The sequence below is a fragment of the Labrus mixtus genome, chromosome 4 (genome assembly GCF_963584025.1).
Source record: "Labrus mixtus chromosome 4, fLabMix1.1, whole genome shotgun sequence".
NCBI lineage: Eukaryota > Metazoa > Chordata > Actinopteri > Labriformes > Labridae > Labrus > Labrus mixtus.
Window position 1 is genome coordinate 14,490,084 of NC_083615.1, and position 24,689 is coordinate 14,514,772.

At 39.1% G+C, this 24,689-nt stretch overlaps 1 protein-coding gene across 1 annotated transcript in view; it reads left to right on the forward strand.

The window, feature by feature from the left end:
• Positions 1-24,689, forward strand: part of si:dkey-106n21.1 (solute carrier family 23 member 1) — a 60,827-nt gene that overhangs the window by 18,428 nt on the left and 17,710 nt on the right. The window contains exons 3-7 of the mRNA XM_061035979.1: positions 4,306-4,463; positions 9,968-10,151; positions 11,201-11,382; positions 12,562-12,679; positions 19,604-19,760. Coding sequence (XP_060891962.1) covers positions 4,306-4,463; positions 9,968-10,151; positions 11,201-11,382; positions 12,562-12,679; positions 19,604-19,760 — 799 coding nt within the window. The remainder of the gene's footprint in view (positions 1-4,305; positions 4,464-9,967; positions 10,152-11,200; positions 11,383-12,561; positions 12,680-19,603; positions 19,761-24,689) is intronic.

Sequence of the window (24,689 nt, forward strand, 5' to 3'; positions counted from 1 at the left end):
ACTGCACATAATTATGGTTACATCTGTTTACATCTGTTAGTCCGATCACTGTTCACTTATATCTACTCTTTTTATATTTTATATTTTAAGTTAAGTTTAAGCTTTAAGTTGTATTTAAATTGACACTTTATATTTAGGTTAAAATGTTTCGTACTTGCACTGTTGTTAATTTACTGCTCTGTGTGCCTTTGAATTGCCCCCCGGGGACAAATAAAGTTTTTTGAATTATAGGTATTGATTTTTGTTAGACTCTTTCAAGACTTTAAAGAGAGTATATATCAACAGAGTACATCAACTGAACAGTCAACAAGCCGTAAACTCTTCCAGAGGGTTGATTGTTAGAAAAGTAAAAGACCATATGTGTTCATGTCATCTGGTCACCATGAACACATTTTTTGACAAACATTGCAGGCAATATATTGTTCTTGACATCACACGTTAAGCCCAAGGCAGGCAGTACACCTAAATGTTCAGTGTTGTAAAACAAGTCACAGGCATTATCTGATCCTCCTGACATTTAATTTAATGTATATCATGATTCTTCAAGAAGGTTTAATAGTTTTTCTCACCCTCGTATCGAGCGTCAGGTCAGTCTGTTCTCGTTCAACTTTTACAACACACCAACGGGAGAATCTTCTTAGCTGTTGGTACGTTGAATCGGTTGGACTTACCTCCTAATAACACAGATTCAACAACTGGTCTAACAACACAATTTAATTTGGAAAAAATACATTTCCAATATAGGAAGTTGACTTTTCATTTTTTTGGGGAAAATGTATACTTATTTTTCTAAGGTTTTCGATTATGGGTCAGAGATGTACTACGACACTAAGTCAACATTTTTTCTCTTTGGGTTGTTGATGATAACAGTGTTTATCTCGTCAACAAAATAAATGACGAGAATATTCGTTGACGAAGGTCTTTTTAAATTAGTCAACTATGACGATGACGAGACGAAACTCCGCTATTTGACGATTTGATAAATAATATGATTTCATCATCTAATTGACGAAAATGTGACGAAACGAAAACTAAATTACAAGTGATGATTATTCAAGTGCCCGTCTTCCCGACTTGATGTCAGAATCGTCATCACATGGGGGGCAAAATATTTTTTGTTAATGTTAACATACTGTTTATTAGCCTAATTCACGTATTGCACATTAACTTTATTATCAAATATAACTTTTAACAGTCACATTTCACTGATCTTCTGTGTAGCATCAACGCTTGTTTGTACAACATTCCAACTTTCCAAACTTAAATCATGTGTACACGCTGAAGTCGGAAGAACGACTTCCCAACTCGGAAACTTGGACCACCTGAATGCAGCATAAGTGAGCTTCTGATAATCAAAATAAAAGCTTGCGTCTGATTTTGTTGACTAAAATGTCTTCTATTTCCGTCAACTAAAATTATGTGCAATTTTAGTCAGTGACTAATTGACTAAATTAAATCAATAACAAATGACTAATATCTGACTAAATATAAAGGACATTTTCATCAGGGGACTATGACTATGACTAAATTAGAAAATTTAAGACTGGATGATAATTATTTTAAGTAAAGCAAGCTTTAGTCTTCATGTCTTACTAACATAGTTTTCAAAATTAAACAGATTTTTGTGACTCGCTTTTACTTCTCAGAGAAGTTAAAAAAGGAAAATATAAAAGAAATATAAAGTGGAAAAAGTTTTGTACCACAACTTGCATCAGTCATTGCCTTAAACATGAAAACTACAGTAGTCCCATTTCGAGCATACCTCATTTATTTACTGTATGGGTAAATCAGCCTCTTGTGGCTGACATGAGTATTACAGAAACAAATACCAGATAAAGGGGGCAAAAAAAACTTTGATTATTTTGGTAAACTTTCCATCTTCTTATAACCAAACAATAAAGAACCAGAGAAACTATCTAAGACATCATCTTACCTGTGTTAACTTCTTACAATTAAGCTTAAAAAATCAGCTTTTGTCTGATAATAATCAGAAGTGATGAACACAACAACAAAAATAGACTTAGAAAATGGATATCCAGATAATATTTGGTCGCTCTTCTGTAGCCAAGCCAATATATATTTTTTACCCACAATAACTGTACCAGATACTTAACATGAGAGTTAGTACATCTGACAGAAGCATTGGTCCTTTAGTACCAGACCAAGAAGCCATTACTGGACCAATTAGCCATCTGTGCGGTGTGTGTGTGTGTGTGTGTGTGTGTGTTAGTTTCCCCATTCAAATTGTAAACACATTGAGGTTAGCGTAGCAGTGGAGGAACTTCTGTCACTAAGATGAATGAATCTTCACAGCATGAGGCATCAGGAATCCTCCTCCTGCTTTCCTCTGTCATGACATTGACCTTGTGCATCTTTAACTGACCTATGGGAGTTAAATGTCCAAAAATACCTCCATAAATCTTGTGAGGCCTATCAACATCTGTCCTCAATCTTTTTTCATGGGAATCCCCACCAACACCCCCTTCCCCCTGACTCCATCAACACATACATGCAGACCCAGGAAAGAGTGTCCAGGAGAGTTCAATTGTTACTTTATGCTGCAGAGGTTTAATCTTCTGCATCTATTTTTCTTTTAAAAACATTTTTTTAAAACTAGAAATGAGTGTATCCATGTATGTGCCTCCTGTAGTTCTGATCTTGTAGTAGGTCAGGGACAATATGTGACCACATTAGCCTTGTTTTAGCCATCTATCACTGGCTCTCAGAATGTTTTAGAATTGAGTTCAGGATATTACGGTTGACCTTTAAGGCTATTCATGGCCTCTGTGCATGCTACATATTTGACGCTCTGGGAGGAGCTGCCAGAGGAAATCAGGTCAGCTTGCTCAATGACTACTTTTGAATCTCTTCTTAAATCATACTTATATCAGAGAGCTTTTTTTTCCTATTGATTTGATCTGTTTAAGTTGTCTTTGTTGGCTTGCACTGCTTTTTGTGCTTTGTTTTATTCTTGTTTAGCACTTGATAATGTGGGTTAAGAAAAGTGCTCTATAATAGGGGTGACTGTGGCTCAGTGGTAGAGTTGGTCTTCTCTTAACCGAAAGTTTTGGGGTTCGATCCCCAGCTCCTGCAGGCACATGTCCGATGTGTCCTTGGGAAAGACACTTAACCCCAAGTTGAACTGTTCTGTACAGATTATATTTAAATTAACCATAAAATAAATTAAAAAATGAGACAAGACAGCTAACGAGGGTGAGAAAGTATTGAGAGGACAGTCGGGAATGACATGAAGCCAAGAACAAAAGGGTCAGGAATGACCCTGGGGAAAGAAAAAGAAAAGAAAAAAAGAAAATGACCCTGCCTGGAAAAAAATATGACAATGCTTAGCTGACAACAAGAGGTCATCAGCAGGTACACTGTGGTTTCCTTAACGTATCCATTCAGGTGACTTGTTTTTTGTGTGTAATAATTGTCATTTGAAAAGGCAGCAATGATGCAGTGATAGCAGAGCGAGATCACGTCACTCTTATAGTTATTGAAACAGCTCTGGGGGAAAAAAATTAAGCCACACAACGCCGTAATATTGGAGTCCCAGTGTGTGAATTCACATTGAATTACAGCATTACAGAAGTGAAAGAGGCACAGCATGTGAGAGCTTGTTGGCTTGTTTTACAAAGTGGAGATAGTGGAGCATGTTGAAATGTTGTTCTTAGACTTGTGTCAACACCGGAGGAAAGCTTTATTCAGCTTACTGCGAGCCTCTAAATGATGTTATCTGAGTCCATAGCTTGTCAATACAAAGTACCACTCTTCTGTTTGTCCGCCTTTAGTAAAAAAGCACTAGCTGTCATACTGTTTGATCGGGGAAACTGAAAGTCACAACTTTGACCTTTGCTGGTCAACCTCCCATAATTCCTTTTTGTCTTTACTGTCATTGTCAGTCACAGCATCGAGACCTCACAATCAATCATTGAATAAAGTTCCTCCAGTGGTCATTTGCTGCTGTTCACATTGTTTTTGTTTGAAAATGTAAAACCTCTGTTAGAACTCTTTTTTCACAAAAGCTTGAACCATTCCTGATCTTTTAAAGCCTTACAGTATCTGACATAAGTACACAGTATATCAGCAGCTATGAAGGGGTCCCTATCATTCTTGTATTGTGGGATGTAAGAGCACAGTATTGCATGCTGGTAAAATAATTGCAACTGCTTTAAGAAACATATATTTCTTTTATATGTATACGTGTTCAAAATAAGAGGATCGAGATATATTCAGGGTAAAGGAAACGTTGTTACCTTTTTTAAATGGTCTGTAATCTCTCCTCCATTGTCTCTCTCTCCACAGCATTACATCCTGGCCTTCGGTGGCATCATCGCTGTCCCCCTGATCCTGGCCGAGCCACTCTGCATTAAAGACAACAACAATGCCAAAAGTCAGCTCATCTCCACCATCTTCTTTGTGTCGGGATTATGCACGCTGCTGCAAACAACATTCGGTACCAGGTAACACCCACAGCACCCGGGCAAACAGAAAGCACCAGATCACACAGAGACACTGAAAATCTACTTAAGAAGTTTCCACACAGAAGTGAGATATCAATTCTTCTTCTGCTTGAGTGTAAACTTCTAGGGTACTCTTAAACTTTGTGGAATGATACTCGTTGGTATGTCAACATTTTTGTGGGTTTTTTTTAAGCAAGCATTTTCAGATTTACAGCCGGTTAATAAAAAATGGAGAATTTGGAATTTGGAAAATATTTATTGTCCCTGAGGGGCAATTTGGTTTGCAACAGAGGTAGTCAATACATCCATAAAAACAGCACAATGACATAAATACATACATAAAACATAACTACCATGGATATCACCATGATGGGCGTGAGTGAGTTAAGAGACAAAGGACCAACAGTCCATAGTAAAAGTGTACAGGCAACAATACCTACAGCTTATTTAAAAACCCAACAGCTGATGGAACAAACAACCTCAGGTATCTATTTGATTTCGCCCTCCTTACATAAGTGAAGACTCCTGTAATAAAACCAGATTTGCACATATGATCTTAAATCATTCTAACACACTCACTGGATTATTATTAACAGGTCTATGGGTAAGAATTGTGTGGCTGGTCCTTTTCCATTTTGATGTTCAAAGGGAAAATGTCAAGCTCAAACAGAGACATTTATCAATGGTAAATATTCTATTAAAAACTATTCATGTTAAAACATTTTACAGCACTTTATTGGGTCAATATGTATTGTCCCATCCTTTAAGGTTCCAACCCGTCTTGATGTTAGGATTAAGGTCCACGGTGATGAAAAACACAAAAATCCAAGATACTTCTCAGAGTGTTGAAACCAAAGTAATGAGCCTTTCTGAGCCTTTCTTTCTGAGCAGTCTGCCCTCTCTCCTCGCTGAATTGGGACACCTGGTTGAACCTACCCCATGCTTGTCTTGAAGATTTAGACATACAAGTTAAAGCACACAAACGGCGAATGGCTCCCTAAGTTACGCAAAACATATTGTTACAAATCATGCAGATACCCCTTTGGTGGTTCATATGCAGTTAAACCAGTCCCCCGCTGTGCTCCATGGGACACTTTTAGTGGAACTGAGATTTACCTTTCAGCATAAGAAACTGAAACCCTCTTCCTCAAAGACTTACGAGCTCTAGTTTACGTTGCATATTGTCTTTCCTCCCTTTTATATTAGAGATGTGAAGCACTGGGAGCTGTTTGGAGCTTTGATAGGAAACCTTCTGAAAGTGATGCATCAATCTCTCTGCTTCACCTCAGTGTAGCTGACACCCACTCGCACAGTAAAGTGCAAAACAGCACAGGGCTCCACACATACTTTCTCCAACCTCAGCACTGCGGTAACATTAAACCAGAGCAAATAGCTAATGCTTTTGTTTCAGTTCTCCACCTACACAGTTTGGCAACGGCTTAAAAGGACAAAAATGTGATCCCAGAAAACCCTCTGACATTGAAAAATAAGGAAGTTAATCTCTATTTTTACAGCACTCTTCATCACTGCAGGTTGTTTTCAACACTGGCTTTGTGAAAATAAAGAATAGAGGGATCAAAACACAAACATGCAGACAAAGGTGCATAGAGATCAGTTTGCTGCAACACAACTGAGGCTGAGAAAAAATACATTCATGCACAGTTCACATTGCTGAGCAAATGAAAAATCCAATCGATTTCTTTTTTTAAAGCAACAATATGTAGGAATTTGGTTTGGTGCGCTTTGGCGCCCACCAAAGGTCTCTGAGTGCAACCTCACTGTTGTAAAACACAAGTAGTGACACTGCTAGCTTCTACAGCTCATAGTTGGCAAACTGTTTGAGTGTGGTGTCTGTGTACGTGTGTTTTACAGTTACCATCATGTCTATAGTCTGTGGTTAAACGGCTACTTTGGAGAGAGTCATTTTTGATTGTAGTTGAGATTGGTTTGTAAGGTTCCAAACTTAAGCTAACATAAAGATCCACAAGGAGAGACACGCCTTTTCAGAGTAAGATGGATTTCTTATTTATTTGTATGCAAGCCTGAGACATACAGTGACTTGGGTTAGATGACTTTCTTCACCTGGTAAATCTGCTAAACATGAGACCATGATGACATTAATAATGAAACCTAGCGTTACATCGCAATCTTTTGTGAATAGTCTCTGCAGGATTGTAAACACTCAGTTGTTGGATCGTTGCTTTCCAATTAGCAGACAGAACAGAATACCTACTTGCTGATCAGTAGTGTAATCAGTCTGATATTAACTCTAGTTCGGCTTCTTGCTCTGTAACTCTCTCTTTTTCTTCTTAGCTTTTCTGTTACCGTCCTCCTTTTTTTCATTTTTTGTATCAAACAGTACAGAGACAGACAAACTGGCTGCTTTGTAAATTAAGGCTGCTATGTGAACCAGTGCCGTAAATCTGTACACATTTTTCTTAGGTTACCGCAGCCTGTTGCCAAGGTTACATGGCGCAGTATACAGGTGACTTTGGTGCTCTGTGGACATGGGAGTGCCACCATTCATCCTGTAGAAAGTCATTGTGCTATTAGATTGTCCTTTAAAATACTGATAGTATGGGTTTAAAATCTTTAACCATTTCACATTTAATTCAGTATTTATGGAAGTTTGTAAATTTGGTTATAGTTCTAAAAAAAAGATAAATAGCAAACTTAAAAGCGGCCTGAAACCAGACAGTCATCATGTGCCTTACAGCAGGAGATTGTCATTGTCAGACAGGGGCCGATTCCGAATTGTTACAGTTCAGTAGGCAGTACATACTTTTCAGTAGGGAGTTTCAGTACACTGAACCCTCGTGGTCATTCAGTATGCATTTTTTGGGTCCACCTCAGTATACTGAATATTTCAGTATGGATACTAACTTCCGGGTTTCATGCGGTATGGATCGGATGCGTGCTTTCAGGAAATGAATTGTATTTTACCACCCACAATGCTGTGCGAAATTAAACGTAAATCGTCACTTCACGCCCGCCTCCAAATCAAAACAAACGAGCGTGGATTAATTGAATCAATTTTTCAATCTAGAGTTAAAGTCCCGACTGAAATCACTACTTTTAATTAACAACAGAAAATATAACAAATGTCTGCATTATTATAAAACCTTTTCCCCTCTATTTAAATAATGATTTCACTATTTAAATGCATCTTTATTGGTTTATTTTACTTTATATTCTGTCTTTCATTTGTACTTTCCTTTATGTACTGTATGTTATTTAGTCATTTAATCTGCCTTTTACTTGATTTACATTGTGATATTGTTTTTTGTTTACCTGACTGTATATGCGCATTACTCTTCTTGTATAAAGCTAAACAAAAACAAAACAAAAAAACGGGTGGATGCGGTCAGTTCGGGTAATGTAAATGACGTCACTTCCATACTGAATGAATCAGACGAAGTAGGAACAAATATCTGCCTACTGTGCGCGCCCACTGAATAGTAGGTACTAAACAGTATACAGCACGGATAGTAGGTACTGACTACTAACAGATTGAGTAGGTACTTGGCAATTCGGATACAGCCATGCTATCTTTCTCTCTTGAGATGTTCCATTATTTAGGTGAAGGGGGGTGCCTGGGAAGAACATGAGGAGGGGTCTACCATAATGTTGACTGTTGTGTAAGGACTATCCCACTTAACAAACAAAATAGTGATATTGTGGTAATTTCTGGAACACAAGTGATAAACAACTGGAGGCAAGACAACAGACAACAGGAGGCATATAAATCAGTATGTAAACCACCCATTGGGAAATCTGGTCACAATGTAATCCATCTTCTGCCAAAGTATAAGGCTGTGGTGAGGCAGAAACCTGCCACCAAGCAAATACAGGTGGTCTGATGGATGTAAAGAGCAACTCAGGGACTGCTTTGATTTTTATTGTAGATTCAACACCGTGGATGACAAATCAGAATGTGAAGAGTTATGTAAAAACCTTCGTTCTGAGACCTCAATAGTTATAAATTAACATGATGTCGCGGCAAATCTTTTAAAATTGAAATTGAAATTGAAAGCTCGTCTGCTTAAAGACTGTGCTCCTCAGCTGAAAGGTGTCTTTACAAGGCTATTTCAATTCATTCTAGGTTCACAAATTGTGCCAAAAGCATGGAAGTCCTCAATAATTAGACCTGTGCCAAAAAAGCCAAGTGCGAGAGTACCAAATGATTTTCGGCCTATTGCTTTAACTTCTATACTGTGTAAAACTATGGAGCGGACTGTTGTTGGTCACCTGACAACCTCTGCGGCCACCATACTAGACCCACTCCAATTCGCGTATGGAAGCAACAGAGGCACAGACGATGCTGTGCTGACTTTGCTTAACACAGTAACAAAACATCTCATGAACCCTACAGGGTATGCCAGGGTCTTATTTGTGGACTTTAGTTCGGCCTTTAATTCGATGAAGACGCATATTCTCCTGAAAAGACTCATTGATCTAAATATCAACACAGGACTAGTTCTCTGGATCAGAGATTTTCTATCCTGCCGTCCACAGAGGGTTTGTTTTGGGAGCAGCATGTCAGATGTGCTCACAGTGAGCACTGGCTGCCGCCAAGGCTATGTTCTCTCCCCTGTGTTATTTTCACTATTTACTAATGAATTTAAGATCAATGAGAAACACTATTTATTTAACTATGCAGATGATATGGGCCTTGTTGACCTGTTAGAGAAAAATGACGCTTCTGGTGAAGCTGCATATTCACTCCACATAAAGGCCCTGGAGACGTGGTGTCACGCCAGCCAAAATGTAATGAATGTAGCCAAAACAAAAGAATGAATTATCTGCACTAAACGAGATCTAAAAATTGAGCCAGTTTCACTTGACAGCCAACTTGTTAAAATTGTGGAAAACTTGAAATACCTCGGCACATTTTTGGATAGCCAGCTGAACTTCTCTGAAAATACAGAGTATGCTCACGACTTTATCTCCTTAGAAAACTCAGTAGTCTTGGTGTCAGTCAGCACATCTTAGAGCTAGTGTACAAATCTATTGTTGAGTGTGTTTTAACTTTCCATCTCCCTGCCTGGTACGGTCACTTGAGCTGTAAATTAAAGAATAAACTCTCCAGGATTGTATCAACAGCAGGCAAAATAGTGGGCAAACCACAAATCCTCTGTCTCAATTATTTACTGACAGGACGACGAAGAAAGCGAGGAGTATCCTATCAGATAACTCCGGGTTGTAAAGCCAGGTTGAACAATTTGACCTTTTGGCATTCACACATGCAGTCCACCCAGACAATGTAAGGACATGTTCAGCAGTACAGTGCATGCCTGAAAGGGGCTTAGGGAATGTCATGTGAAGGACATGCAGTGTAAATTTAAATTATGTCAGACGGTCAAGTGTGTTCAAATGAATAATTGCTGGATTAATTACCATGTTAGGCCAATTAATAAAATCCCAAATAAAGACAATGAAGTGAGGGGCTAATGAGGGGCTAATGAATAGTTTGATAACAAAATTATTACCTTCTTCACCTACAGGTTACCGGTCCTCCAGGGTGGGACCTTCAGTTTCATCACTCCGACCCTGGCTATTCTCGCTCTGCCCAAGTGGCAGTGTCCGGCCCCGAAAGCATCTGTGGTGCTGTCCATGCAGCTGCAGAACGGCAGCAGCCCGCTGCACATGGAGGACTCAGATGAGGTCTGGATGTCACGGATGCGTGAGGTATATGTCAAATATTCATGTGAGCCAAATTTGTGATACTCAGCATTTACGCTTCCTCACCGAGCAACCAAAGACCAAGTGGTTAGAGCTAATAGATTAGTGGACACATTGAAGACCCTTACCATTTGTTACACCTTTATGTTCATATGATTCAATTCTATATTTTATATGAATTAGATTTTGGGGGTAGGGGGGGTATTGGAATAATCTTGCAAATTCTGTTACATATTAAATGTTCTAAAGTGGACATTTGGGGGACTTTTTGAAAACACTTCTAACTTGGGAGAAACAATACCCCAATTACGTCTTTCTGTAAAAATACCATAGTTTAATTGGAAACACATTTTCTGGTCAGACAGGAACAACTTTAAACACGACCCCAAAAAGTGATAGAAAAGTAGGAAACAAACATCCTTTGCAGTAGTGTTTATTTCTCCAGTTTCTTGTATTCCTCTAATAGTTCTCATAGGTTCAATAGGTTTTATGTAAGCTCCCTGAGTGACTCTGACCCAATGCTGTATCCATTAAGCGTTTCAATTAATTTCAGTTCAGCTTATCAAGTATTAACCCTCCTGTCTCCTCCTTGTTATCAGAGCTTTGCGCAATATCGCTCTCTCCCCTCAGGCAACATTACCATCACTCACAGATGTGTATTTCAAAAGAGTTACAGGTGTTACCACAGAGTTAATGAACATTATCACACATTATGTTACCACCCCTTCACAGAGCTCACGGTTGGAGAGATTTATGAAGTGCTTCAGCTCTGCAGGTTTCGGTAGTAGGGTATGTTTTACCGCATACACATGCACATCATCTCTAAAAAGTGGGTGCAGGTTGAACAGGTTTCTGTCACATTTTTGCAAACAAGTCTAGAATCGAAGTCATCTTTCGTATCCTGGCCGCCTGCCTGGGGGATCCCGGCTATATCCATCGGTCCAATCAAATATTACTTACAATTGCAATGATGCATTCTCAGATATATATGCTTTATAACCAAATCTTGCACTGCGTGTATCCCAATTTCTAACCTCTTTCCTCGTCTTGCACAGATCCAGGGAGCCATCCTGGTGTCCTCTTTGCTCCAGATCGTCCTTGGCCTTTCTGGGCTGGTGGGCTTCGTGCTGCGATTCATCGGCCCGCTGGCTATTGCTCCCACCATCAACCTCATCGGCCTGTCGCTGTTTATTGAAGCTGGAAAGAAATCTGGAGGTCACTGGGGCATTGCTGCTCTGTGAGTATATTGCCCAATAGACATCAATAAATTCTTGAGCAAAAGACTTACAGTTTGTATGTATGCAGTATGTCTGGATGCTTCAGAGAACTGTGTACAAACGATAAGACGTAAGAGGACACAAAAGTCAAAGTCTCTTGTATTTCCTCAAAACAGCTTTAGTTCTTCTTGGCAGAGATGTTTTTCCAAGTCTCTGAACTCTGGACGCTGTACACCATTCCTCCAGAAGATTTTTTTCATTTAGCATTTATGATGGTGGTACTGGTCTGATTCACATCATCAAACTATTCATGAACCCCTCATGGCCTGTATGGAAGTAGATGATGTTGCTAATTTATTTTTTCATCTTTTACACATGCTGAACTTTAGGTCTTTTCTGTACATTAGAGATAAAAGGAGTAGTGAAAATGTGAATTTTTTCAGTATTCATTCAGAATGTTTTTGCCTGTTTTCTGACCTTATTTGTTCCTTCATCAATGCAGATGTGCCTACTTTTTTAAAGCCAACTAATCACTGTACTACTACCACTTTACCATTGCTGCATCCCTGTCCAAATCCACGAAATCTGTCTTCATTTACCGCCGACGTCTCCAGATAATGCAGACTAAAGTCATTACATCGAGTGATCCTTGTGGGTTTTAAAAGGTTCAGCACATCCTGGTCCTGGTGCCATATATGGATGGTAATCAGTCATTTCCTTCTAAGCCCCAGTATGAAACTTGGTCTCTCCCACAAAAGCTGGAGTCTTTCCCTCTCTTATAACATGCATGATGTCTCTCACATTACTCCTGAACATTACTTTATGCACAGCGTGCAGTGATTGCATACACAGCATCGAGTGTCTCCTGCGCAACAAGGGAAGTCAAGAAAGCGACTATTTTACGATGTTCAAATGGCCCATTTCGTCTCGCTTTAACTGTTACTTAATAATAATTAATTATTATAATAATAATAATAATAATAATAATAATAATAATCCTGTCCATAATGACAGGTATCACATGGACACGCCAGCTGTGTAAAGTTACATGTTTTTACTTGCTCTGACTTCCCTCTGACTGTGATGTATTGACATGCCATGCTTTAGCAAAATTACACAGGTAGCTATGAGCGAGGGCCATGCCTCGGGGGGGAATGAGTGACACATTTCAATCGGTCTCTCTGTTGTTTTTCCTACAGCACGGTCTGTCTGATCCTCCTGTTCTCTCAGTATCTGAGCAAAGTCGACGTTCCAATGATTGCTTACAAGGATAAGAAGTGGAAGGTTTTCCAGTATCCACTCTTCAAGCTCTTCTCTGTAAGTTTTCAACATTATGCAGTTCTCATGCATACTTCTTGTTTTCTTATTCACTGAATCTATACACCTCATTTTAAAGACAATGACCCATATCACCTTTAATTACCTCATAGCAGTGTATCAAAACTATACTAATTAACATATACTGCAAAGAAATTCAACCAATATCAGAACAAAGTCTGCCAGTCTGGAAACTAATTTAGACTGATGTAAAACTTTGAAAGTGATGAATTGAATCTAGAAGAATTGTTTGGTCTTTCGTAGGAAATAACCAAATCAAAGTTTGATGCATGTGTTTTGATCTCATGTCTGCAGATGCTTCTGCTTTCAGCTTATATAACGGTTAAAAAAAGAAGAAAAAAGTACAGGAACCTTTCAGTCACAGTTGATCCACAATATCACAATGGACACAAAAGAGGTTCATCAGGGCAAAAGGGTTTTCACAGTGGGTAACATCCTCCAGTCAGGGCGGACCAGGTACAAGAGACCCTACTCACGTGGAGTATAAGACCAAAAAGACAGATCAAAACTTCTTTGAAGTCTGTATTATACATTACATTTCTTATGAATCATGCAAGAACTCTCTATCTCAGAAAAACTTTGAGTAAATTTGGCACAAACGTTCACTTGGAACCAAAGAACAAAGCGATTACATTTCAGTGGTCCAAGGTTGAACTCCAATAAAACTTGTCAAGGATCTTTTGTGTGATCTCTAAATAACAACTGGACGTAACCTCTGGGTTTAAAAAATAAATCCTTCCTTCGGCATTACTTACATTTAAAACTGCAGGGGGCCACTCTACTGGTTACAAACGAGGTCAATTTGTATGGAAGTCTACCAGGAAATGACCTAACATCTGTCTCACTTATTACATCATTAGACATTTTCCTACCGTGTTCCTGGTCTCAATTGATGGTTTCATGTCTTCCTCTACAGAGTAGGATGTTAACATTTAAAATGTAGCATCAATTTAGAGTCAAATAGAAAACAAACCAGGGTATGCTTAAGGGTGTGGCTAAGGATGATTGACAGGTAGCTACCATGATGACCTGCCAATCAGGATATGATCAGAGGCCTATGCATTACAACCACTTGTCTAAATGTTGACCACAAGTTTCAAGAAAACAAACTAGGGACAAATAAAATGCAAAAAGAAACAACTTCAAACAGTATTCAACAAACCATACATACATGTGTCCACTTCTGAGTAAAAACATCTTTGGATTTTGGCCATAACTCAAGAATTCATAAAAACCCTTTTCATAGCTGTCATTCAACACCATAACTCAGGAGCAGAAGAAGAGGTTGTAAATACAGTTCAAGATGAGTTACAGTTTTAGATGCCAAAATCAGTGACGCAAATCTCGGGTGCTTACATTGAAACTGTGGCGACTGTATAACTCTCCTTTATCACCTGTTTTGAAAGAAAAGGGTAAGCATCTAGGTTATAGAATCTGAAACTTTCTTGCAGCAGGATCCATATTCCAAGAAAAGTTTCTTGTTGCTAAAACTTTTGTGAAAAAAACCCAGAATGTCCTTTGTTTGCCTACTGTCTGTGAACATGGACAAGAAATTTGACTCTGCTTTTTGTTTCTCAACAAACTTTGACACTAAAAGACCTGCAATAGAATAGAGCTTCAGACTTAACAAAGTCCCGTCATATTAATTTCATTTTATACATCACAAATAAAGTCAATAGCTGCAGACTGTACAGCCTCTAGTGGCAAATACAATGAAACAGAGGATGAAATAGAACGATGATGATGGACACAATTCGAGGTGGAAAAGGCTGCAATATTAACCTTAAAAAAGCTGACAATTTCCAATAGTACATGATACAAGCATGACATGTTTAAAAAAGGTGAAGTGAATGGCTCTCCTTTTGTTCATTGCAATGTTGAGAGATTTTTCTAGCCTTGCGTCCGACTTGAGCAAACACAGCCCCAGTCAAAGTCTTTAGTGGGAAAACCCCATTTCTAAAGACCCTCAACTATGGCTGCCTTGTGATTTACAGCTATTATCTGTCAGGCAGAGATCACCCCTGGTGATGGACGCACACACACATAATTTTGTGTTGTGTTTTTAAAACCTCTATGTACCCAGGGATGGGTTTTTAGTCAAGCACGGCTCTTTTTAACATCCGCCCATCCACTTCACCTTAGTTCAGGAACAGGTAATGCGAATACTCGTGTGGAAATTTAGACTTCTACCATGAAAAACAGTTCAAAGAGTCGTGGATACGGACTAAAGTAAGAAAGTTTATTAGATTTAAGAATTTAAAGCAATTTTAAACAAGTGGGTTTTAAGTAGTGGTTAAAATGGGACACTGATTCAGCATGTCTGTTCCTCTAATGAAAATTGATAACAAATGACAACACATACTGTATAATAACAGCAAATTCACCGATAGTTTAATTATTATTCTTAAGGATTTAGTTTTTGGTGGGACAGTGGATAGAGTCAGAAATCTGGAGAGAGAGTGAGGAATGACATGTGGGAAAGGAGACACATGCCGGACCTTAACCCCGACTGCGTGCTTGGTGGACTTTTGCCTTCGCACATGGGGTGTGATCTAGGTCATCTTCACCCCACATTCACCAATGATTTTTAGCTGTTTCTTTTGGATTGGATGAGGGAGTTTTGCCCGGGAATTAAAGGCAGTTTGTGTGCTCATATTCCATTCAAACAAAATGTCCCTTTGATGTTGTATCTTATCTAATGTATTGTATGGTATCATATTGCATTGTATCTATGGTATCATACAATAAGGTATTGTTCCATAAAGTACCATACCATATATTCATCATAAAAGAGATGTTTAATCTCAACTGGACTTCCTTGTAAAAAGAAGGAACAATAAATCTAGCTGAATAAAATATCCTAACAAATGGTATCATATGATATTGTATGCACTAGAGACAAAATGTGTTTAAAAATTCATTCTGTGGGCCGTCAGTGGCCTAGTGGTTAGATGGCAGTCCCCACAGAGGCCATTGTCCTCTAAGTGGGTGTTTGGGTTTAAATTCGAACCTGTGGCTCCTTTTTCACCTGTCATTCCCCACTCTCTCTCTTTTCCTGATTGTCAACTCTATCCATTGTCCTGTCTCTGTAATAAAGGCATAAAAAGCCCAACAATAAATCTTACTGGTGACAAACATAAAGAAGCTAGGTGTAACATAAATCATGAACTTTGGAGGCAACCTGGAGACTATAAATGATTTCACATTTTTCCATCAATAAACAGGACGCAGTGTATTTCTCTCTGCTCAAAATCAGCCAAGAAATCGTGGCTGCAGCCAGCAGAGATGTCAGTTTGCCACGTTTCAAAGCTCCTGGGTGTTTTCTATAACATTTTCATTTCCCTTAATGCTAAGAGGGAAAGTGAGGAATGTGAACACACATGCAAATTAAATGCTGAGTCATGATAAAGGCTTGAAAAATGACTAAAATGTGAAACTGAACACCCCTCCAGTCAACTAAAGACCAGTGAGTCAGTTTGACTTCAGGGTTTAATGGTTGGAATGCTTCATGTATGGCAGCATGACTCACATGCTTGTGCATATAGCAACATCTAAGAAGACAAACAGCCCACCATACCCCAGCGCCCCCTCACAAAGACCTCCTGATCTCAGAGTCAACATGGTTGAGATTGGACTATTCATTAGGATTAATTGTCTATCATCAAACAAAGCCATAGATAAATAAAATACTGTGGTTTTAGCGTTAAGGAATGAAGCTTCTATAGTACCTTGGAAAGAACCCAACTGATGTAGAGGAGTACACACAATCTGCTGCCAATATCCATTTATCATGAATTCATTTATTATTGATGACGCACGCTGGCACTTAAAAACCCACTGGATGTATAGCTGTGGTTCAAATATGACACTTATGGAGCCCACTCAATTTTGCTCCCTCTTGGATCCTGGATCCATCAACACAGAAATCAGGGAGATATGAAGAGCACATTTTTTGACACCTTTTTCTCCCCTCAAGCTACTATTTGGTTTTGCTTGAACAGTCACACATATGAAACTCTTTGATCCCATGTGATCCCTCAACAAATGCAAACAGAACTACACAACATGTGCCAGAGGCATGTTGTACGTAGAAACTTGCTGTGCAAATTATGAACAGAAGAGCAAAGTTATAAACAGTACACTACTTCAATAAAAAGTCGTAAATCTGCTTTTCCTCACAAGCCAAATGTGGGAAAGCTCTGCTTATTACTTAGTTGAGTCTGTGATGGAAAATCTTCACAGAAAGCTTTGCTGGAGAAGAGTCTTATCCAACAGCTACGGTTGCAGTTAGCGGCGGACTAGTGAAGGGTTTTTAAGATAGATTGTATTGTTATTGGCTTTTTAAAGAGATCAAATACCTGATAGTATAATGTAGGCTTTGTGAGTAATATAAAGGAAGGCATTTAAGAGGGTAAAACTAATTTTACTCAATAGCTTCAGGTTTCAATCTTCAAAACAAGCAAATACAAATCTTGTCTCTGCAGGTCTTTTGAATGTCCCACACATTTACATAAAGGAAGAATGTAAGACATTTATTCATATAAATACATGTAAATATCTCTCTGAGTCATGACTGTCTACAATGAGTGAGACGCTTGAGTCCCATCGGCTGTGTTGTTGTTGGACACTTGTTTACCTCATGTTTACATGGACTGTTAAGCTAAAAGCTGTTTTAGTCAATGACTAGAGAACAGAAGAATAACTTACTCTCTGTTTATCTGGATGTCATGTGAGCATTTTTAGATCACAGTAATTCTGTGTCAATTTATGTGCAATGTGAAGCTACAAGCTAACTAAAGCATGCTAACATTAGCCTGCTAACACAACAATTCAGGCCACAGCCAATTGCAGCTCCAGTCAAAGGCAATTTTGTCCGCTGCTTGTGCTAAACTCCTTGGACCTTAATGGCGAGGAGTTGGAGGTGTGTTGCTGGTCGAGAGCGGGGGCTTCACTATGGCGGAGGAGTCACCAAATAGAAGTTTGTTTTGGTTTCATGCTGTTGCTCAAGGGCGACATCTACTGAATCAAAAAGCCACACATTCTTCCTTTTAATGTTACACCTGTAATGCCTGTAAAATATGGCTGTTATAGAATGTTGAATTGATGTTTCGCCTGCTTTTTTAGGGTCTCTTTGTGTCGCTTCCAGACACGGTCAGATTCAGTTTAAATGTTAAAGTACCTGCATCAGGAAACACTCTGATTGGCTAAGCACAGGTTAACTGGCGAGGTGGCAGATGACCTTTGGTGAACAGGACCAATAAAAAAACTTGAGAAGGCAGCAGAATGTTTTTAAGTGCTGTAACTTGAGAGTGTTACAACCTTCTCTCTCTAAAATTGGTTAAGTAGTAAAAGAGACAGTTCAGATGGGAAAGTCATTTCCTCTATCTGTGCCACATGCTTTTTTCTTCACCCCCAACCACTGAGGCGACAGGCTGCATGTCCAGACCACTCATGCAATAAATGGTAAATGGACTTGAGATTGTATAGCGCTTTTCTAGTCTTCTGACTACTCAAAGCGCCTTTTACACAGCAAGTCACACCTACACATTCACACCCATTCACACACTGACGGCAGAGGCTGCTAGGTAAAATAACTAATCCCATTCAGACACATTTATAAGCAGAAAAGACCGTCTCTACCACTGACCGGCAGCCGCCTCAATAAGGGGGTGGGAAAGTGGGACCAGATTATGACCGCCAGGATTGTACATATTGGACACATTTTTATTAGATGCACTTAATGCATGTTTTTTTTGTTTTTTTTTACTTAAACATTAATTTATTTTTAATTTACTGTTTTTGGAGGGTGAATAGATCTTCCATCTCTGTGCTAATAAGAACACCTGTGACCTCCCTGACTGGAAACACTCACTCTTGCTCACCCACTCGCTTGACTGGGTTACTGACAGCTCTTAGCCAGCATCTGTCAGCTTAAACACAGACGCCGCAAGACTTAGAGCATGATCTTCAACTCAACTGCTGGTGCAGTTTTGTGTGTCAGTTTGACACATTTTGATGGCTATTAATATTCTTGGATGAGACTAACGACAGCCAATTTTAACAGCCTGATTGTGCCAGGGCTTAGGCCGTTACTCAGTCAGTTGCCACCTCACTGGCAACAAAGACTAATCTACGCCTGAGCGCGCTATCAACTGGAAGGACGGAACAGAACTATTCATAGCTCCTTTTATAGAGGAATAAAAATGCATTTTACTAAATGGAAACCTTGAAGAGTTGTGCTGTTTTCACACATACACAAAAACTCAGACGCAACTGGCCACATTTTTTGGGAGACTTTTTCATGCCTTTATTTTAGAGATAGGACAGTGGATAGAGTCAGAAATCTGAGTGGGGAGTGACATGCAATTAAGCAGCCACAGGTCAGATTCAATCCCAGTCTGCCTGCTTGGAGGACCGTAGCCTCCACACATAAAGCGAGCAAACTAACCACCAGGCTATCAGCTCCCAATGGCCACATTTTGGCCTGGACTTACCCTTTTCCTTGCCACACTTTCAGCGTGTAGTCAGGCAAATCAGACCAGTGCACACAGCAGAAAACATTCAGAAAATGTACCAAGAGCAAGCCTGCGAGGGTGATGACGATGATATCACTTGTCTGGCTCAGGACCAGTTCAAACATCCTGCACATAAAGGAACTACATCATACTCTTTTGTGCTCCCCAGTATGTTCTTTTACACTTGCTTTTTGATATATTTTCCAAGCGTCTTTTTTATGCCAACTGGGGTAAACGCTATAAGGGACGTGTAAATACGTAACACAGGGCAGAGTGTCCTGACTTTTATTTTCAGGTGTACATGAAACTCTGCTTAAGAGAATTTCAGTAAAGAGTGTCATATGTTGACTAAACTTCATTTAAAATGTATCTAATATTACATTTCTAGGCTATGTTCGGGATGTGTGGAGCATGGCTGGTCTGCTTCTTACTCACCATTTCTGACGTCCTTCCTTCAAAGTCCAATGAGTACGGCTTCTCAGCCAGGACCGACATCAACCTGGACGCTGTGACAAACTCCCCCTGGTTCCATGTTCCTTACCCTGGTAAGTGCATAAATATCCTGCGTGAACATACAGTATATGATTGAGCATGGAAAGGGATGAACTTTTTTGATGTAACAGACAGGAAGACAAAACAAAAAATGACCTCATTCTCAATGTAATGGAGCTTACATATCTAAAAAAGTTCCTAAGCATAACCGAAGATTCTACCCTGCAACTGTTTGATTTTATAATATAAAAAATGTATTTCAACAAACCATCCAGTAAAGTAATGACAAACAGTTTGTTGATAGTATATCTAAATATAATTGCACAAACATGTTTATTTGTTTACAGCATTCATTCTCAAACTGTGGTACGATTACCAATGGTGGTATTGCGAGAGCACTCTTGTGGTACACTGGGAGACACTGATTTTTACATTTTTTTAAATAAAGAAGCAAAACTCAAATGGTTGACAAGCAAATTTGTGATGGCAAACAGAGGAAGCCAATATGATGGTTAAAGTTGTTTTGCATTTGTGGCTCCAAACGAGAAATTTTAGAAAGAAAAGTGCGATGGATACGTTGAGTAGCACAGCAGAAACTGAAGTCGACGACGTTAGCAGTGCCAGTTACGCTGGGCAACACGACGCAAAACACCAAGATAATATGTCTTGATTTACATCCAGTTTGGAACAGAGAATGAGCCCAGGCTGCAGTGTGTGGTCAATAATAAATAACAGGCATATCAGGAATAAAATGGCCTCCTGTGTAAACTGTAGTAGTTAAATAGCCCTACACTGCTGTATTTCATTGTTGGCCATAATGGTGGTAAAAAAAAAATTCTGTGGTGGTACCCACTGTGAAAACTTTGTGAACCACTGGTATACGGGATAGTTTGTATGATGACTATGCGTGTATGCAGTCGCTGCTCTGATAGTATATGTTGACACTGATCACAGTTGTAATTGATATATTCATCCCTAAAAAAGTTGTGTTTTTTTTTTTTTTTTTTTACAAAATTATCATTTATGTAACTTTTCTGCGTGCCAACCATTCATTTAATTGTTGACAAACATCCAAACCACATGCAAACAGAGGACACCCTGTAGCTTATTCAGGGTTGCACAACTGTCCTGAAATGAACTGCCAGAATGATGGAGCAAATGAAAACTACTGCTCTCAGTGCAGCTCCTTAAATCTAGGTGCATTAAATTGAATGATGATGATACTTTTATTAAATAACAGCTCTTCATAACCCTACATGGACAAGCTGCCTCCTGAGAAAAGTCATTTTCCCCATGACCTAAAATCAGCAGCAGCTGGTGCGGATGTAGATGTAGAGCTTCTTTGTAGAGGTTTCTGTTTTTTTTTCTCATCACACTTATGAAAACATATGAATTCAATATTTGGCAGAAGATATTGCAACAACAAAATAAAGCATTCTCATCACTTATTTTTCACTTAACCTTACATGAACCCTTTCCTACCTTCCATGTGTGACATATTTTGAATGCTGAGGGGCAGAAATCATCAGCTGATTTTACAGAAATTATGCAGGCATTTATAATCACATCTGCTGTTGAAAAAAAGCTCTTGAGGCATCACAGTCTTATTGAATAAAAGTAGTATTCACAAACACAACTTATTACAAGTTTGCTAATTTTGCACACTAGGGAACCAACATAATTGTGGTGGTCTTGAATATAAAGTCATCTATACTGTGCACTTAAAAGTGTTCTAGATTTATCCAATAAAGTTGGTAAAAAAGGGAGGAGCAAGTGAACCGGGTCGCCCATTCAAGTCCCTGTGCATATCAAAGTATGGCAGTTGGCCTGGTGGCTGGAGAGGTGCCAGGTCACTTCCCGAGTACTGCAGAGGAGCCCTTGAGCCAGGCACCGAACCCCCTTCAGCTCTGGCTTGCTCCCTGTGTAGCAGTGTGTAGCAGCCCCACTCTGACATCTCTTCATTAATGCATGTCCATAGGTCCTGTTTGTGCATGTTTGTTATTTGTGTGAGAAGCATGTCGTTAACCCTCAATAATCCCCTGGGGATAATAAAGTATGTAAAGGCTTCTTGCCTTTATTTAGATAGGACAGTGGATAGAGTAGGAAATGGGGAAAGAGTGGGGAATGACATGTTGGAAAGGAGCCCCAGGTTGGACTTATATAGGGGCGCGACCTAACCACTAGGCCATCTGTGCAACGCAAGTACATACTTAATCCCAGATGTCAACATGTGTGTAAAGGATAATTCATGTGATCTCTAGTGGACCCGTCACCTGGTGTTAAGGCATATACAGGTCTTGTTTAAAAATGTATAAGGTAAGCTGAGGATAAATATGCTTTCCAGGGAGGAAATATTTCCTGTAAAGACATGCATATAAAATACCAGTGAATAAAAAGATTCAACATGTCGATATTACTCCATACACATCCTTTAACAAATGATTCACAGAACAGCGCCTAAGGACAGATAAAACACATCCCAGCTGGGTTTTTCAAGTACTCTTCAGTCTGGCTTGTAGAAGTGATGATATGCTTGTTTGTCATGTTCACATGAGTGGAACAGGGTTTATATTTGAGCTCTTAAGAATGTAATTACCCTGAAAAGAAACTGTTATCATAATAACAATAATAATAATAATAAACTTTATTTATAAAGCACATTTCCAAAACAAGGTTTACAAAGTGCTTTACAGGATAAAACTACAGAATCATGAAGTGTTAATCATGGAACAGGAATCGGCATCAATAAAAAACAGTAAAACATAAAACCCAGTAATAAAAAAACCCCAATAAAAACAGATGGAGTGGGAGGGTAGAAATAGACATGTGTTTTAAGAAGAGACTTGTAAGAGGAAATAGTCTGTGTCATCCTAATCTCCTCTGGGAGGTTGTTCCACAGTCTGGGGGCCCTGGTGACTAACGCCCCTGGTGGCTAACGCTCTGTTTCTCAATGGGGACTTTGGAACCACCAGCGCAGCATTTGAGGACCTCAAAGCCTGTGACGGTACATGGAGGACGTTACATGAGGAGTTAAAAGATCAGAAATATAAATCGGGGCCAAACTGATAAGTAAAATTTTAAAATCAACTCTAAAACTATCTGGCAGCCAATGTGAATGTCTAAATGTCTAAATTTGTTCAAATCAATAGAATGTAATCCAGGTTTCTTCAACAGGGGTTGAATAAGAGGGCACAATACCGGTGGATTGGGAACTATTTAACTATATATTTAACTATATGAATGTTTTTATTCATCAAAGGCTGGGAAATGTTTTTTGGATTTTTTGGTCTTAAATGGTGCAATTTCATCAAGGATGAAATTTATGTTATGAACATGTTATAAGATAAAACAAGATCAATAGTATGGCCCGACCATGAGTGGGCCCGGTCGGTGATAGGGATAAATGAAAGGACTTTCTCATTTTCTGACAAGAATTGTGAGAAGGATCATGCCAAGGTGTCTGTCAAGGAGAATAAAAAGCTATAAAATGGATCAAATTAGAAACCGGTTGCTTGGTTCCTTTTTTATTTGGGTGGAGGCCGTCTACTTTGTAGAGGTCCAGCTCAGTAAGTTACTGATAAAATTATATCCTGCAGCTAGACAGAAATTTTGCAGCCACTGGTGGAGACTAAAAATGCCACAATGGGCGCTCCAATATTACACATTGACACAAAACCTGTGCTGCTTAACAGCTACAGCTCCATCGCAGAGTCTGTTCTCGCCTGGTTTGGTAATCTCTCGATAGGAGACAAGAACAGGTTGCAACAAATCATTAAAGTTGCCAGTAAGATCATTGGGGTTAAATGACCTGATCTGCCTCTTGCCTTTAGTGAGAGAGCAACAGCTAGGGCACAAGACATCCTACAGTGTCCTCAACAACCTCACTTTGGTTTTGAGCTTCTGCACTCTAGACAGGAGATACAGATTACCAAAAGTTAAGTCCAACAGATTGAAAATGTATTTTACAACTCAGGCCATCAAACTGTTGGTTTGTAATGATTGGTTTCAAAACAATTTCCCCCTTAGGGACAATAAAGTTATAGTTTAAAGTTACTCCATGGTTGGGGTTACAAGCATATAAAATCATATAAGCATATAAAAGTGGCGCCACCAGGATTAAATTTCATGGTATGTAAAAGAACAATTCCAGAAGACACCTTTATCTTCCAGGTTCCCCACGGGCTCATTTGTGATTCACAAGGACAGAGGTATTCAGACGGAGACAGAGAGAGTCACAGAGTTAGTCAGCACACTGACTCTATCTACTTGTACAAACACCAGAGATTTACCTGGCCTTCAAAACAACCTTCAGCTAAATATTGGGGACAATGTACTGTATTATTACAGACCATGAAGGCTATTAAGGGGCACATAGGGGCTTTAAGTCTGTGCTGCGGGTCATTTTTAAGCCCTACAAGAAGAACCTCGCCAATATAAATTTTCAAATTTCTCACAGTTGTTAAGTTGTCAGAAAAATGGCACCAGAAATCCAGAGCAGCCATGTGGAGAGCTATTGATAGCTATTACAGGAAGAGAGAGCCAGCATTCAAAATTGACTTAATGAGTTATATATTTTTTTTTATTTATTTTGTTTTTCCAGAAAGTCTGGTTTCTACTGGGACTGCTGGGATGACTTAATACTGTTGAAATCATGTAAAATATAAGGGAATAAGATCTGTCATGACATTTTGATCAGTTCAGATGCATGTGTAGCAGAGAAAGTCAGCATGGCGTCTTGTGAACCTTTGGTCAGGTAGATGTTGGGTGCCCATAAATATTTTCATTGGTTTCAGAAAACAAAAATCATTTGCCTTGTAACATGCAAACCCTTTTAAATTCTCAGGTCATCTGGTAGCAGTCTGCGAGCCATTCCTTCACAACAAAATATAGGGAATTCTAGTATTGTGCCAAACAAGCTGGAAAAACCGCAACATGATTTCAATATTGAAGGATTTTGGCAGATAATTAGTAACTTTCTTTAA